General features: G+C 37.8%; 1 protein-coding gene across 1 annotated transcript in view; it reads left to right on the forward strand.

Annotated features, from left to right (window-relative positions):
* LOC122252521 (constitutive coactivator of PPAR-gamma-like protein 1 homolog) overlaps positions 1–17500 on the forward strand; it is a 114195-nt gene that overhangs the window by 73534 nt on the left and 23161 nt on the right. Inside the window, exons 12-19 of the mRNA XM_086541562.1 lie at positions 5757–5915; positions 8152–8311; positions 12914–13052; positions 13517–13642; positions 14044–14158; positions 14365–14556; positions 16146–16356; positions 17287–17414. Of these exons, the coding sequence (XP_086397688.1) occupies positions 5757–5915; positions 8152–8311; positions 12914–13052; positions 13517–13642; positions 14044–14158; positions 14365–14556; positions 16146–16356; positions 17287–17414 (1230 nt within the window). The remainder of the gene's footprint in view (positions 1–5756; positions 5916–8151; positions 8312–12913; positions 13053–13516; positions 13643–14043; positions 14159–14364; positions 14557–16145; positions 16357–17286; positions 17415–17500) is intronic.

Consider the following 17500-nt stretch of genomic DNA (forward strand, 5'->3'; position numbering starts at 1 on the left):
GGGTGTGATAATGACTTGTTTGGAATGGATTTACTACCGGAGTGCAATGGGACAGTGCTGTATTTATTTCTTATATTGAATCATCTTGGATACCAATTATAAATGTGTAAACAAAAAGCTTATTTTCAAATTAAATGTAACCATCCTTTATGATGCAAAATATTTTCTGTACCTTTCCGTGAAATAGAAGACCCGTTCATATGTTGTGCCATTTTCTTTCCCATTTTCTTTATAAGACGATAATGATAATAATGGTAATAATGATAATGATATTGTGATAATGATAGATTTAATAATAGTGATAATAAGAATGGTAATGATAACTATTACCCTAAAATCATGTTTTAATTTCTAATTTGCACACGGCATGCCATAGTTAACCTCTTTGTATGCTATATTTGGCATGTGTACCAGGAATTGCCAACTGGTGATTTCCTCTATCATGATTGGGATTACCAAGTACAAATATGCCAAATATGAGACCTTGTTTTATATGTATTGTCATTGAAATGGCAGAATATTGGTAAATCTTGAGGCAGAGATGATGTTTTGGCTATGAAATGTAATAAGATCAGGGAAGTGGCATTTCTATGACAAATATTTACATTCTTATTCTTATTCTTTTTCTTCTTTTTATTCCATTTTCTATTTTCCACAGCATCTCAGTTGGTCACATACTTTATCATGGAAAATCATAGACGAAAAGCAGTAGTGGTCCTTGTATCTTTTCATTAAGAAGAAGGAAGTGTCTTCCATGTTTACAAACTATGACTTTTACTAACAGGCAGTGAATCTTTTTCATCTCTGTTTTTATTTGACAGTTTACAGCACTCCATTTTCTGTATCATTTGGTGTCATTCTCATTTCATAGTCTCCACAAATATGTTTTATTCTTTGTACCATACTGATATTTACTTGCAATCTTCATTTGATGTCACTTCTTCATTTTCATCCCATCTTTTCTTTTCTTCACTTTTTGTTCATTTTATTTCTTGTATGTCTTCATAATTTGTTTCACTCTTTTTTTCATTTTTTTTCTAAAGCCTTGCATTTCATGCATATCCACTTCTAATATTTTTCTACATCTTTTAATTTTTGCATTTGTAAAGGAGAGGAGATTACAAAAATATGTATCATTCATAAGCAGCAAGAAGTAGAAAAATGAAATTGTATTATGAATTAGCAATTAAAAATATCATATGGAAAATAAGATGACCTTTACATGGTTCTGTCGTTTGAAAGAGGGTTATAGACAGGATAACAAATATTATATCAGTTTGTGTGTTGAATGCTTTTCCATCATTGTCATTAGTTTTTAGCAATAATTGCAGGGGATAAAAAATAGTTTCATTTTTGGACACTAGAATTTTGTCTTTTTTGCTGTATGGGAATAGTATATACAGATAATAATAAAAAAGTGTCTCTCTAATGTTTACACTAAATGGTATTTAAACACATGTTGCACAGACAAAAAATTTCAGTATTTTCTTTTGATTGAGGCTAATTGTGAATTACTAGTGCAAGACAAATTTTCATGATCACATTTAGTGCAGCAGTACTCTATCAGAATTAAATGTTTTGATGTGCTGTTGTGTGAGAGATATATCCTGTAATATTAGCTGCAGTATGCCACAATTTGTATTGAAACTTTTCAGAGACTGCATCAGTATAGTGACTTGACATTTTCAAAACTTTAAACAAATTATACAGGGGCTTGTGTTTTGTTTTATGAGGGGGTTTATTATGAAATGTGTAAAGGGATAAATGATGGCACATTTTCCATATTCGTAAAATTATCGCTTGTCAAGATGTGGAAGAGTCTTAGCAAAAAGTAAATTTGTTACTTGACATTTCAATATCCAACTGTTTTCTATGAAATACATGTACACAGGAATTCAAGAGGTTATAACTAACATACTGTATATCATTTAACCCATTCCCACCGGCTGTCGTGATGTCACGTTTCGTGTTTTTTGGGTCAGACGCTGGCGACGAGATATTTGGTCAAGGCCGGTGCTCGAGGTGAGCTCGGGCGTACAGCGCTCGCTGACGGCTAGTGCGCCCGAGAATCCCGAGTTGTTAGGCTTATGCATTTGAAAACCCAGGCATTCCAACCATTAGAGTTGGAATCACCCTGTCATGAATAGGTTAAACTGGTGACAGTATGTGTCAGAGTTGAAAAGTATATAAGGTAATTAACCCATTGCTCGCAGTTTTAATAAAATATGTATACAGTTGGATGGCAGGTTTATATTGTTTGGCACGGCGCCATTCACGTCTACGACTGACTCTGCCTTGGCAGCAAATCATGCCATCCGCTGGCAACGGGTTAACATAGTAGAATGGCTTAAACTGTCAAGTGAAGTAACCAGTTTTATAACAATGACACATGGCACACAAAGTTACTAGCTTGTTTAACCAAAAACATACTAGTTAGATGTAATTAGCCTCTGTGATTGGGTATGCATCCAACAGTATATTGTAGATTTCTATAGATGTTTATGTATATCCCCTGCAAGCATCTTACAGGAAAGGTTCTAGATCTTTGTATATGTATAAGCATGTAGGAATCAGCATGGAAAACACTTTCTGCTTTAGGTGACATAGATCACACTTTGCTAAAAGTCGTCTTGATCTAAAAAAAAACAAAAAAACTAGGTTCAGAAATGTATTTAGAAGATCACATTTATTTGGTTTATTGTTTTGTGTTTTATATTTATTTTTTATTCTTTTTTACCAGTAAATATTAATGAGTGGTGTTCCTGTTTATATATGAGTAGTAATTTTAGTTGTAGAAAGTACTTGGTATCCTGTAAAAAAAAAAAATAAATAAATAAAAAATAATAGATTGAATTTGTATATTACTGCATAAATTGTTTAATCAATTTATATTAAGCCATATAAAGTCATTGGCATCAGTGCCAGTGCTATTACAATTCAATTCCAATTCACAGTAATTTAGCATCATTTCCAATTCAATCCCAATTTAATTAATCTTTAACCGAATAATGATGGGGCTGTTTTGGCTCCAAATGGTTGAAACACTTGGATATTTCAAATGTTTAAGCCTAACGCCTTGGGATTTTCGCCCGCACTGGCTGCGCCCAAGTGCTGTACGTCCGATCACCTGGTGTGCCAGCCAGGAGGATAACCACAACAAAATATCTCGTCCCTGGCGGCTGACGCTGCAACCACTTGATGTGATATCGTGTCACCCATCTTTATGTGGTTAACAAAAAGCCTGCTTGCCACTTTTTAAAATGTTTATCTGTATTTCATGTGATGTTTTGAAGATTAGGGCACATAAGTAAGAATTTCCTTGTGTTTCACCTCTCAGAATTTTTTAATAAGTATTGACATGCCCTTGGAGACTAAACAGAAAACAATAATCCATATACTTAATCCTGTGACTATAAGATCCCTTCAAAAAAAGATGTCAGGATTCACAAAGAATCCAAAGGGTGATGATCATCCAACATCTTTTATCCGATAACGACGGGGCAGTTTTGGCAGTTTCAAACGTGCAGGCCTAACGCCTTGCACTATTTGCGTGCTCTGGCCATAGCCTCCCTCTGAGCACACCATCATCCCGGCGTGCCACACTAAAAGGCATGCCGTTATATCACATTCCCAGCAGCAAGTTCTCCAGCACATGACGTGATATCACAACACCTGGTATTAATGGGTGGGGTAAAGGAGATAACAGAATTTATTAATTTTTATTAGAAATCTTCCTATATCAGCAGCCCTTCTGAGTTGGCACTCTGTCTTAAGGTGGGAGATTGCCTAGGTCAGATCCAGCATCTAGTGTACTTACAGGATAGGGCAAAGGGAAACTGCCATGATGCTTAGGGTGTCATAGGATGTAGGGGTTGATGTCCTTGAATAGGGGTTTGGAATTTTTATTGACTTTTTCTCTTTCTCACTCTTCTTTTTTTCCCTCCTTCCTTCCCTCCCTCCCCTCTTCTATTGTGAATTTGACAAACCTGTTATTTATTGCACTCCAGTTTAACAAAGAAGAATTTTTTGAAGTTGCAATAAGGGGACAGTCCCCTAAAATGGATTATATTGAATATTAGATATCATCTCACTGTTTTAGCTTTTCTCATGCTGACTTCTGCTGAATGATGGCCAGTGGCAAGGCAACAGCTTTGCAATTGTTTAGTGTTTGATTAGATTTAAGGCTGCACGGAAGAATTTGGACCATATTTTTAGAGCAGAAGACTTAGTATTTGGTGTAGATGTGTTGCTCATTAATATTATATTATTGATTAGGGGATATTTTTGTATCCTTCTATGATGTTGCCCATTTGTATGCATTACTTTTAACTCTTAGAGTCAGTATATTGTACTTGTGTGTTTGTAGTTAATTATATGCATTTGTATTTCACTTTTTCCCATTCTTGCTAACTTCTCATGTGACTCAATTTATGTTTATAATTTTTTTGCCATTTACTTTTTTTCAGATTATGTTAATTGCCTTTTTCTATCCTTATTGGTGAGGTAAGTGATCTAGTGAGAGACTGTGTGAATGTCAACCTTACTTGGATAAGTATAAGTGTGAGGATGTACTTGTATGTGCATGTATGTTTGTGTGTCTCTGTAATTATTTACATGTATGTAAGGGCACTTGTGTGAGAGAGAGATTGTGTGTCTGGAGTGACTATTCACTGCTCAATACAGCAAGCTGCTGTTATTCTGTCTGTCAGTATTCAGTTTGCCACCTAGGCCTCCTGTCTGAGTCACGCCATTTTTTAAGCCAACGCTGCACCACTTTGCCTTCTCTTTTTGATTTTATGGATCTGGTGGAAAGCATTCACCACCTCTCTAATGTGATTATGTTCCAGCACTCAGGGCTGTCATTTCCTCAACTAGTAGATAGCAATTTCTTCCTTTATCTATTCAGTGTTCAGTAAGATATATTTTTTTTCTTTTCTCTCATTCTATCTTCCTTATATTTTTTATATTTTTTCATTATATCCCAATAGCACAGTCAAACTTGAACAAGCAGAAATGATTGACATCATGTCAAAATTGTGTAGAAGTTCAATTAGTCCAGATTCCAAAGTAAAATGTTAATTTAGTGATAAAATGCCAGTAAACCTTTGTCTCCTTCTGTCACATTGAAAGTGTATTTAGTGAATACATGTGGTAGAATGTCACATAAGGAGTAGGCTCTATGGTACCCACATTTTTTTCAGCATGAGTAAGTCATCAGATGCTTCTTTTACCTTAACTGTATGCAGAATTTAGATGGTTTAGTGTGTCTTTCTCTTCATTATCTCTTCAAGACAAGTAGAGATATTATGAGTTTCATTATTTATTTTAGGTAAGAATTATTAGATATATAAGGAAGAAATTGATTTCTGGATTAAGGGGCATAACTTTTAATTTGGTGAAATACATTTTACCATAGGAAAGATTATGTACATGTGTAAAGTATTACTAGATGAGGTAATGAAATGTAAACTGAAATTTTAATAACAAGATATTATATTGTAGTATCATGGAAGAGCTGAAATTGTATGATTATTAATGGTAATTTTAATTTATTTTTCCTAATATTAAGGTCAAGAAACTTGATATCCCTCTTTCTTTTAGCCATAAAAACACAAATCAAGTGTGAACTTACTATGATGATATTCATACCTTGATAACTGATTTATTAATATGATCATTAATCCCCAAGGAACCAAGAAAGTCAAAAGATCCAACCATTCTCACAGAGTTCCGTCTTGTTTTTCTCCCTGGTGCAGCACTCTAGTAGTCCCAGTGAAAGCCAGCAGGAGCCAGGCCCCCAAATTGACCCCAATCCACTGCCACTACCTCCAGTCCCCCACGAAGTCATGCGAACGGCCTCTGAACGCCACCAGAAGGGTCTCATGTGCCCTTGGGTGTACCAGGTCCTCACGCAGGTCTGTAGGGTATTGTTTTTTAATATGTACATCTGGTCGATTGGAAGTCATTGATTAGATTAAGTTTTTGATACTGTTCATCAGATTTGGGTTTAGATTGCATTGTTTTTCTTTTTAAAATTCTTTTTAACCCATTGCGGACGAGTGTCATGACATACATGATGCAAGAGCTTTGGTCTGACAATGGGCGTCATGACATACATGATGTTCGGGTATTTTGGATCACTGTACTATTTTATTGTGCACTGAGTAAGGAGTGAGTGATGATGACAATTGCAGTCATAATTACTATAATTACCGTAATATTGAGCAAACTTAACATCCAAAACCTAGATGGCACCACTTTCTTCTAGCACCAGTAGGAGAGAGAGCCTTGAATGGTACTCATCCATTGTCTCTAGCAAGCACTATATTTATAGAACGGTTGCACACATTAAGTTACTGACCTCTTGCTCTTAACCCATTCGCGCCGGTTGACGTGCTGACACGTGGTCGAAAAAAGCCCCGGACCCGGGTGACGTCCTGGCACGTGCTACATTTTCGGCCCGCGCGCCGGGAGGCCAGTAGCGACGTGCTGAAACGTCCGCATTAGAATGATAGATTATTCTTAGTACAATTCGATTTTCATACTTGATTTGTCTTAGCTACTTTAGTTTATCCTTCTAAATAGTAGAAAATGGGATATAACGTAATATGAATGACGTCAAAGGTACATACGTAATCTTGAGTACGGCATGGTGATTTCTGTTTCTGATTTGTTGAATATGATGATCTGAGTCGAAAGACTATCGTAAAATCAATTGTAATTGGCCGAGGAATAAAAAAAAAAAAAAAAAAAAAATTATATAACATCTTTTTGTTGCCCCACTAAAAGAAAATGACACTTGAAAAAACATTGCTGTTACTTGCATTCACTTGTATGCACATGTATGGTTGTTCATATTCTCTTTCTTTTCTTTTAGGAAGAAAAAAAAAATTGAAAAAAAAACTATGTTTGTTACCTCACTAGAAGAATGCTTCCACTTCCCATTGGTATTACAACATAGGAGTAAAGAATATGGAAAAAGTTCAATAGAATAACACTAAAAAAACAGTGCTATAACATCTTTTTCGACTGATATACATCCTCTGAACATAGCACTACTTTCTACACATGACTACACTTTAGACGCAATCACGCAAACCATAAGGATAGGGTGGGTGAAAAACGCTCTGCGAGCGTCAGAGCGACCGCGCGCAGCGGGAAAACACCCCGGCACGAACGGTTGCGCGCTTGAAATCTTCCCGGCGTTATCGGGAGTAGGCGAAATTCCGCCCCGGCGTGAATGGGTTAAATATTGCCGATGAAGAATGTGCAGGCAGAACAAGAAAAGGAAGTCGACTCAAACCATGCCCATGCCCAGTGTCTAAAATGTGCTCCTGTGCCAATAGGGATGCCTTTTACTGTGGCACTCACAGTCATAAGCACAGGTTTCCTTCCTCTTACCAACCTCTTCATATTATCTTCATTGTAGATGGTTATATGTTTCGTATTTGTTCATGATAGTAGACAGATACGAAAAGATAAAGTTGTTATTTGTCCTCCCATAAAACAGCAAAAAATACTTCTATCACACTGGGTATAAAGAAAATAAGGAGTTAATATGGATCCTATACTACAATTTTAGTCAACTGCATCATTGATAGAGATTGTCATATGGCACATATTGGTATAACACACAAAAATATAACACAAAAATGGCTCCAGTTCTACAATGAGTGACTGAAAGAAAGTGGGAAAAGATAAAGGATGTTGTGAAGCTGCCATGTTCTGAAATAAAACCCATCCGGTAGAATGGGCAAGCGAATCTATCCGCAATGGGTTAAATTATGATAATAAAAATTTCATGTATTGGCTTAAATTTTTTTAGGAGTAAGTTTAATATAGGATGTTTGGTTGAGTAGTCCATCTAAAGTATTAGATTTTAAATATCTTTAAAAAGATAAGCATGCATGTCTAATGAAAAATGGTATAATAATGTATATTGATTTTTAATTTAAGTCTTTAAGTATTCATGTAAGTCATTGATGTGGTGCTACTTACATTAAAACAATTTTTGTAAAAACATTGAAGACCAGTCTTGAACTTGCTCCTGGATCCTAGAGTAGTCAAGAGGTTTATTGTTATACTGCAGTGGAAGTAGAATCAATTGAAAAAAAAATAGAGAAAAAAAGTGTATAATTATTTTGCATTCAGGGAGAAGTGAAGTTTGGTGTGTGCATGGAGGACGAAAATAGCCGCGAGCTGCCTAATGCTGTGCTGTTCTACCGGCCTGTCCGTCAGTTTGTTTATGCCATCCTGTTTAACCTTCACCATCACACATTTATGGCCCGTAAAGCTAAAGAAGAAGGACAAAGTAAGCACTTGAAAATGCTTTTTTTCTGTCTGCAAGGTCCTAGAGGGTATATATTTTTTTTTTTTTACTTTTCATTTTTACATGTAGAAGTTTTTTTTTCTATGTTGATTTACTGTACTTGCATTTGATGGTTGCTTTCCTTGAAGTTTTGTGCCTCTCCCTTTTCTCCTATTTTTCTTTTTTTTCTTTCCCTTTTTTCAATATTCTCTAGTTTCTCTCTCTCTTTCTTTCTCTCATTCTTTCTCTCTTTCTTTCTCTCTCTTCCTAACTCTCTTTTTTTCTTTCTTTTTTCTTTCTTTCTTTCCTTCCTTTCTATTTCTCTTTCTCTTTCTCTCCCTCTTTCTCTCTTTCTTTCTCTCTCTTCCTAACTCTCTTTTTTTCTTTCTTTTTTTCTTTCTTTCTTTCTTTCTTTCTTTCTGTTTCTACTTCTCTTTCTATTTTCCTCCTTCCCTCCTTCCCTCCCTCTCTCTCTCTTTCTCTCTCTCTCTCTTTCTCTCTCTCTCTCTTTCTCTCTCTCTCTCTTTCTCTCTCTCTCTCTTTCTCTCTCTCTCCTCTCTATCGCTCTCTCTTTCCCCTCTCTCTCTCTCTCTCTTTCTCTCTCTCTCCTCTTCTCTCTCTCTCTCTCTTTCTCTCTCTCTATCTTCTCTCTCTCCTTCTCTCTCTCTCTCTCTCTCCTCTCTCTCTCTCTCCTCTCTCTCTCTCTCTCTCTCTCTCTCTCCTCTCTCTGTCTCCTCTCTCCTCTCTCTCTCTCTCTTCTCTCTCCTCTCTCTCTCTCTCTCTCTCTCTCTCTCTCTCTCACTCTCTCTCTCTCCTCTCTCTCCTCTCTCTCTCTCTCTCTCTCTCTCTCTCTCTCTCTCTCCTCTCTCTCTCTCTTCTCTCTCTCTCTCTCTCTCTCTCTCTCTCTCTCTCTCTCTCTCTCTCTCTCTCTCTCTCTCTCTCTCTCTCTCTCTCTCTCTCTCTCTCTCTCTCTCTCTCTCTCTCTCTCTCTCTCTCCTCTCTCTCTCTCTCTCTCTCTCTCTCTCTCTCTCTCTCTCTCTCTCTCTCTCTCTCTCTCTCTCTCTCTCTCTCTCTCTCACTCTCACTCTCACTCTCACTCTCACTCTCACTTTGTTCCTTTCTACCCCTTCATATAGTTTTTATAATGTTGATATTAGCAGCAACATCACCTGCATGCATTGTGTCCTACACATTAACCCGGTTTGCACCAGATATGATGTTAACATTAAAAATGAGCTCAATTGTCAGGTGACATGTATACATGCTATAGCTCAAACACCAAAGGGCAAGTATACATGCTATGGGGATTTTAAAGTCAGAGTGTTTCTGCTTGCGTCTTTATTTATCCTCTTTTATTTGTTAAAAATGTTTGTCATTAGTGTGACAGTCATTGTCATGATCATAATCATAGTCATAATTATTGATATCCTAGTTATGATAAGGTATTACTGATGAAATTCATAAGTCGGTGTGTTTGTCATTGTCTCGGTTTTCTTCCTTTCTTAGCACATTGCTATGTCATGAGCAAAATATAGCCATAAAGATGATGATACTTTCTATAGAAATAGATTTTGATATTTTGAACATCATATCCCTGTATGCATGATGCATTACCATATTAAAAGGTGTAATTTTCAGCATAAGGGCACAAAAGGTGTAATTTTTTAAAAGCACTCTTGTCCTCTAAGTTGTCATGTTTCCATGTCTTCAAAATGAAATTCTTGCTGTTGCTCTTTCTTCTTGGTAAAGAATATGACAAAAAATATATGTATATATAAAGTTTGCTTTTGTCCTTCTGGAAGTATGTTACTTCCTTTGCATAGAGTCTATTCCAGTCCATGATCAGAAAATATGTAGTATGTACTACAATATCAGTTTATTAAAACATTACTATAGCCATAGAAATGTGTGAATAGCTATCTCAAAATATTTTGGAGGTCAGTATCCTCAAAATCAGCAAAAGGCTTTTAACAGTAGTGTTTTATAAATTACTATTGTAGTGGAGTGTCTGTGATTATCTTTAGAGAGTTGTTATTCCAATTTTGGTTATAGCCACTATGAGGATTCTTAGCTCTTCCATCATTCATTTCATGTGATTATATTGAATGCATTTTTCCCTACAGTACATTTAAAACAACAACACTAACAACAACAGCAACAGCAATAAAATAGTGTTCTAACATTGCAGCTCTCATCAAGACATTGACTGCATTGACAGTTGGCAATGTCTCCCCCACTTTGATAATATTAATTATAATTTCAAGTCTTGAGTTAGATCAACTAATTATAGTGACAATTGATAGGAATGAAATCACTAGTAATTTTGTGACTTTTATGCAGAACATTCATTCTTTAGGATAACATTGTATTTATTTGTACATTTATTTCTTATCATGTTTAATTAGTTAATATTACACTCTTCTTGTTATTAGGATTCTTGTTATTACAAGATGACTGTCAAGGTCTGAATTATGTGGAATTTTCAAATAAATTCTGCACTATAGCATGAAGTTGGGTACCAAAGCAGGCTTTAGGCCTAAGATAACAAAGGATGGTCTCTTCATGTTTAAAATTAAGTTGTCATTTGTAGGTAATGTCTTTGTTCTTGTTAGTATTATGTTATTTTATTTTAACCTAACCATATTTTTATTGTGATTGTATTGGTCATCATCATCCTTATTACCCAAAATTTTATCATTATAACAGTGATAGTAGTGGATTTGTGAAAACTCTTTGAACTAGAGAGGGAATTGCAATATTTTTTTAAACATGCTTATGTTCACTATTATGTATAGATGTATTAAGTGAATTACATTAGTTAAAAAATGTGTGAATGAAACTTCTTCTTGTTTATTATTTAATTTATTTAAATAGTAAATTTATTTAATTTCATTAACCCATTACCAATGGATAACTTGATATAACATCATGTAACAGCACTTGATGCTGGGGATGTTATATCACATCATGGCTTTTTATGGCTGGCATACCAGGTTAACTCATGGTTGGCTGGGCCAGAGTGGGGGAATAACCCTGGGCATTAAACCTGCAGGCATTAAAAAAATCTGGTGTTAAAACCAGGCGCAGCCAAAAGTGCCCCAGGGTTAACGGGTTAAAAGAATGTATTTGGTTATGTGTCAGCTATTTATTTATGTATATTCATCTTTAATGTTAGTAATGAGTATTATCTGAAAAAACCTGTTTGAAAAAAGAAAAAGGAATGGCAAATTGTGGCTTACAGTCTAGTTTTTTCCATCTGTCCACTGATTATTGAAAGTATTAGCCATATGTGGCAACTGCACATTACTGTCTCCTGATTAGCTGAAAATCAGTGTCTGATATTATTAATTATTTATAATAGATATTGAAGGTATTAAATCAGTAAAATATTTAAATGTGTAAATGTACATATGCCCCATACATTCACATATAAATCCCATACAGGCTGGTTTGCCTAATATTATGCAATGAAAGCATGCAGAAACAACCTTCTACCAAATACTTCAGTTGATTCTGAAAAACTATTAATTCTTTCATTTCAAGTATACAAAAAGATATCTGGCAGTCTAAGTACAAACACTAGAGAATTTTAAAATTTACTGCATGCAAAATACATGGGTAGTATTCATTCAAAATAACATTTGTCCAATCATGGAAGTTGACATCCTGGTATAGTAATTACTAACAGCTTGTTTGTATTCTCTACAAGCTTGTCTTTCATAAGGGGTCTTTATATAACTATTAAAAAATATTACTGATTTTATTCTTCTCACAACTAACTAATGATATCAGACACGTGACTTTAACCAATCAAGAACCAGTAATGGGTGCATGTACCACATCGCCAATACCTTGTAGACAGATCTGATGAAACTGACTATAGTAGCTACATAACAGAATGAATGTCATTTAAGTTGCTCCTACCCCCTCTCTCTCTCACTGACTCTCTCTCTCATTCTCTCTCCCTCACTCTCTCTCCTCTCTCCCTTTCTCTCTCTCCCTTTCTCTCTCTCCTTTTCTCCCTCTCTCCCTCTCCTTCTTCTCCTCGCACTCATAGCTGGCAGAGGCCGGGCCGCCTCGTGCATATAGCCCGGGCGAAGGAACGTCTTCGCAAATCTCTCTGAACTGAACTGAATCCTTCTCCTCCTCCCTCTCTCCCTCTCTCCCTCTCTCCCTCTCTCCCTCTCTCCCTCTCTCCCTCTCCTTCTCCTCCTCCCTCTCTCCCTTTCTCTCTCTCCTTTTCTCCCTCTCCTTTTCTCCCTCTCTCCCTCTCCTTCTCCTCCTCCCTCTCCTCTTCCTCCCTCTCCCTCTCCCTCTCCCTCTCCTTCTCTTCCTCCCTCTCCCTCTCCCTCTCCTCTCCCTCTCTTCCTCTCCCTCCTCTCCCCCTCCCCCCCCCCCCCCTCTCTCTCTCTCTCTCTCTCTCTCTCTCTCTCTCTCTCTCTCTCTCTCTCTCTCTCTCTCTCTCTCTCTCTCTCTCTCTCTCTCTCTCTCTCTCTCTCTCTCTCTCCTGTCAGGTTTCATGATGTCCTTTGTTATGCTTTCTTTTCATTTATTTTTATTTTCATTTTTATTATTGCTTACCAATTCCTTTTTCCATTACCACAGAGGGCCTAGCCACTGAGGTACCTGAAATCAAGGTTCGCGAGTGGGTGTACACCAAAAATAACCCATACCGCACAGCCGATATTGTAGAAGCAACACCCATCAATTGGGCCGTGCCGACCGTCCAGAGGTTGTGGTTTGGGTAAGAATCGAATTTGCCAAACAATCTTTGCAGTGGAGTTTGCATGAGATAGGAGTAAATTTCACGATTTTAAAAAGCCTGCTCATAAGTGGATAATTTTTAAAAATCTCCATTAAGCATTAAGCATTTAAGAATGTATTATCTTTAACCCTTCTGCAATGGGCATGTCTCATGGGGTCAGATCATTTTCATACCCTATTTTTGTTTCTTTTTTAGTTAAAACCTACCCACACTCATATCCACACCCACACTCACCCATAGTAAATGACAGTATAAACTAGTATACTGTATGATTTTATAATTGGTCCATGTTAAAAAAAGAGTATTGTCTATTATCATTTTTTGTTCTCCTATATACTATCAAAAGAATTCATCATTATCATAATCTCAGGTTACTATTGCTGATATTCTTTGTCATTTTAATGTTATAAGACCTAAGTACAAGTTTCTAATTGATTCACCAGATCGGTTGTGGATGACAAGAAACGCCGTCTCAGAGCATTTCTAAGCTGCATGCGATCCGACTCCCCTCTTATGCTACACACGTCCCATGTTCCACAGCATCTGCTAATAATGGCCACAGTTCTAAGGTGAGAGGGGTAAAGGGGCGTACCAAGAAGAGGAAAAAGTTGGTGTCTCAGGTGTTGATGTATTTATTTGTGTAATTATATATCTTTTTTTTTCTGTTTTATATCTGCTATGGAAAGTGATTTTGTAGCTTTGAATATGAAATTGAAAGTAAGCTAATTCATATATTGTATCATAGTCAATTATCCATTCTGGTAAGTAAAAAAGGAATAAATTTTCTGTTAAATAAAGCATTTTGAATTCATTGATGAATACACTATTAGCAAGACAAGGATATCAGTATATTTGATAAGAAGTAAAAACATGCATATTCAACCAATCTATTATAAAATTATTATTCAGTAAATGAAAAAAGGAAAGGGGTAGGAGACATAATATGGTAATGAATGAAATATTATCCCAGGTATATAATGAGCAATCCAACGGGTCCAGTACTGAGGAAACAAGAGCTTGACGCTTTCCTGGTCACAGCTTTCTCCCCAGATCTCACAAATGCACATTACTTGCAAGATTTGCAGGTAAATACATTACCTTGCGCTTGTCAATGTTTATTTTATGCTTTAAGGACCATACATGAGGACCATTAAACTCTTCATAGTGTGGTGCTGATAGTATATTTTGTGTCCAATTTGATTTTTATTCTAATATATTACTTTTTGCCTCTCTTTTTTTTTCTTTCTTTTTTTTCTTTACTTTTTCTCTCCTCTACTCTCTTCTTTCCCAGCTTCCCCTAGTAACTGCCAGAGGTGCTCAGTTAGCGGCACTTTTCATGCGAGGGGTTGAGACGGCTCTCTTCGCAAATGATGCATGTGGAGCGCCTGTTCCCTGGCTCATGTGCTGTCCATGGTTGTACTTTGATGGCAAGCTCTTCCATGCAAAGCTCATCAGGGCCAACTGTGCCAGGTCTCTTGTTGAGGTAAGTTCATGAGAAGATTTAAGATCGCCTACATGCATATGTACATGTACACTTACACCTACACGTACATGTAAGTGCTCATTAACACTCACATGCTTATGCACACGCACAACCACATGCACATGCACATGGACATGCACATGCACATGCACATGCACATGCACATGCACACGCTCATGCACACACTCATACACATGCTCATGCACAAGCTCATGCACAAGCTCATGCACACACTCATGCACATGCACATGCACATGCAAACACGCGCACACACACACACACACACGCAGATACACATGATCATGCACATACACACATACACTGTCTCTCTCTCTATCTCTTTTTTTCTCTTCTCTGCTCTTCTCTGCTCTGTTCTTCTATTCTCTTCTATTCATTCTCTCTCTTTCTTCTCTCTCTCATGTCTCTCCTCTCTCTTCTCTCATTTCTTTCTTTTCTCTCTTCTCCTCTCTTCTCTCTCTTCTGTCATTTCTTTCTTTTCTCTCTTCTCCTCTCTTCTCTCTCTTCTTCTCTCTGCTCTCTCCTCTCTGCTCTCTCCTCTTTGCTCTCTCCTCTTTGCTCTCTGCTCTCTCCTCTCTGCTCTCTCCTCTTTGCTCTCTGCTCTCTGCTCTCTCCTCTCTGCTCTCTCCTCTCTGCTCTCTCCTCTTTGCTCTCTCCTCTCTCCTCCTCTCTCCTCCTCTCTCCTCTCATCTCTCTCCTCTCATCTCTCTCCTCTCTCCTCTCCTCTCTCCTCTCCTCTCTCCTCTCTCCTCTCTCCTCTCTCCTCTCTCCTCTCTCATCTCTCCTCTCATCTCTCCTCCTCTCTCCTCCTCTCTCCTCCTCTCCTCTCCTCTCTCTCCTCTCTCTCCTCTCTCCCCTCTCCCCTCTCTCCTCTCTCTCCCCTCTCCTCTCTCTCTCCTCTCCTCTCTCTCCTCTCTCTCCTCTCCTCTCTCTTCTCTCTCTCCTCTCTCTCCTCTCTCTCCTCTCTCTCTCCTCTCTCTCTCCTCTCTCTCTCCTCTCTCTCTCCTCTCTCTCTCTCTCTCTCCTCTCTCTCCCTCTCCCTCTCTCCCTCTCTCCCTCTCTCCTCTCTCTCCTCTCTCTCCTCTCTCTCTCTCTCCTCTCTCTCTCCTCTCTCTCTCTCCTCTCTCTCTCTCCTCTCTCCCTCCTCTCTCTCTCTCTCCTCTCTCTCCTCTCTCTCTCTCTCTCCTCTCTCCCACCTCTCTCTCTCTCTCCCTCTCCTCTCTCTCTCTCCTCTCTCTCCTCTCTCTCCTCTCCCTTTCCTCTCTCTCCCTCCCTCTCCTCTCCTCTCCCTCCTCCTCCCTCCCTCCCTTCCTCCCTCCTTCCCTTCTTCCCTTCCTTCCTCCCTTCCCCCTCTCTCTCTCTCCCCCCTCCCCCTCTCCCTCCCTCTTAACTGTATGATGAGGGTGCGTCACACTTGTGTGACACAGCTGACTTCCCGATGCCGGGGCGTCATGCCAGTGTGACGTTTCCAATGCAATATTGCAATGGCCCGGCATAGGGTGTTTTTGCGTAGCGCGTGCCCCGTCGGGAAAGGGTTAAAAGGTATCCTAAACACATTTCACTTATTTCAGGTCTGTGATGGGGAGATAGATCTAGTGGCAAAAGTGGAGCGCTGTCGCCAAGCGATACTGGAGGGCATTCGAGTAGAATTTGCGCATCCCCTTCTACCCCCCATGCCAGGGGCAGGCGGGCACAAGGTCGGTCCTCCGCCCCCATACCCCATGGCTCACCCCCCAGGCCGTGGCAGAGGCAGAGGGGGACCAGTGAGGAATAGTGTCCAAGGTGAGGAAATCGAGGGGAACATCGAGATTTATTTTTATTTGATTATTTCACTTTTGTTATTATTTTGTTAATCATGATGAATATAATAAGATTATAATTAATATCCATGTTATTTTTGTTATAAAAAAAAAAAAAAAAAAATCATATTCACACTGGGTCTTATATTTGTGTAATACTGCCCCTGCTTGTTAGATAACAAGCACGTGCAGTGACTAAGTACGAGATCTCTTCAGGCGTGCTTGCTCGCTGCTCTTATATGATCCCATTGTAATGGTGATAATCAGAGATTTTTGTATTTGTTTACATTATTTTCACAAGTGAATACAAATGCTTCTATACAAGTGGAACTCGTGATTATGTGCATATGTAATGATGTAAAACATACATTTTGAGGGAGAGATTGTGATGTTCTAGGACCCAGGGGGAGTGAAATACTATACTAATGTGATAACACAACTGGTGTGATTGGGTTAATTATTATTCTTTTTTTTTTTTTTTTATTGTTATTATTGTTATTTTGGTATTGTTATCATTATTGATATCATAATTGATATCATGATTATCATTACTATTATTATTCTACTGGGTGATAGGAGATGTATTTTGTATTTTCTAACATTTTTTGGTGAGTCAAGAATAATATGTGTAAACAAATGCAACTCCAATGAGCATAGACGAATGTAACTATGCCAAATGTCTATAAAGACTGAGAGATCTTGTCATCCAGTGCTGATGGGTTAATGGATTGTTACATGATACTGTTCCTATTTTATATAGATCTGTCACTGAGCCTTTTCAAACATTAACAAAGAATTGCTCAAAATTTATCACTTATGCATTTTAGATAATAGTGTTAGATTTCATAGCCTTTCTCAAATTGTATTGTCTTTCTTCTACAACCCAAATAATTTTGTTTTATGTCTGAAACAGGTGGTGGTGTTGGTCGGATGTTCTCCCGTGGAGGACAACTACAAGTTGCAGGTGTTGTTGTAGGATCATGGGGACCAAACTACGGCTCCAGCAGTAATGACTACAGACCCAGGGGAACAAGATACCCGGTAAGTCAGCTTATTTTATTTTTTTATGTAAAGTTTCTTGTGTGTAGTTTTTAGAATTATTAATTTCATCATGCAGATGTTCACTG

The sequence above is a fragment of the Penaeus japonicus genome, unplaced genomic scaffold (assembly GCF_977035675.1).
Source record: "Penaeus japonicus unplaced genomic scaffold, GWHDUDI00000001_assembly GWHDUDI00000011, whole genome shotgun sequence".
In the NCBI taxonomy this organism is placed as follows: Eukaryota; Metazoa; Arthropoda; class Malacostraca; order Decapoda; family Penaeidae; genus Penaeus; species Penaeus japonicus.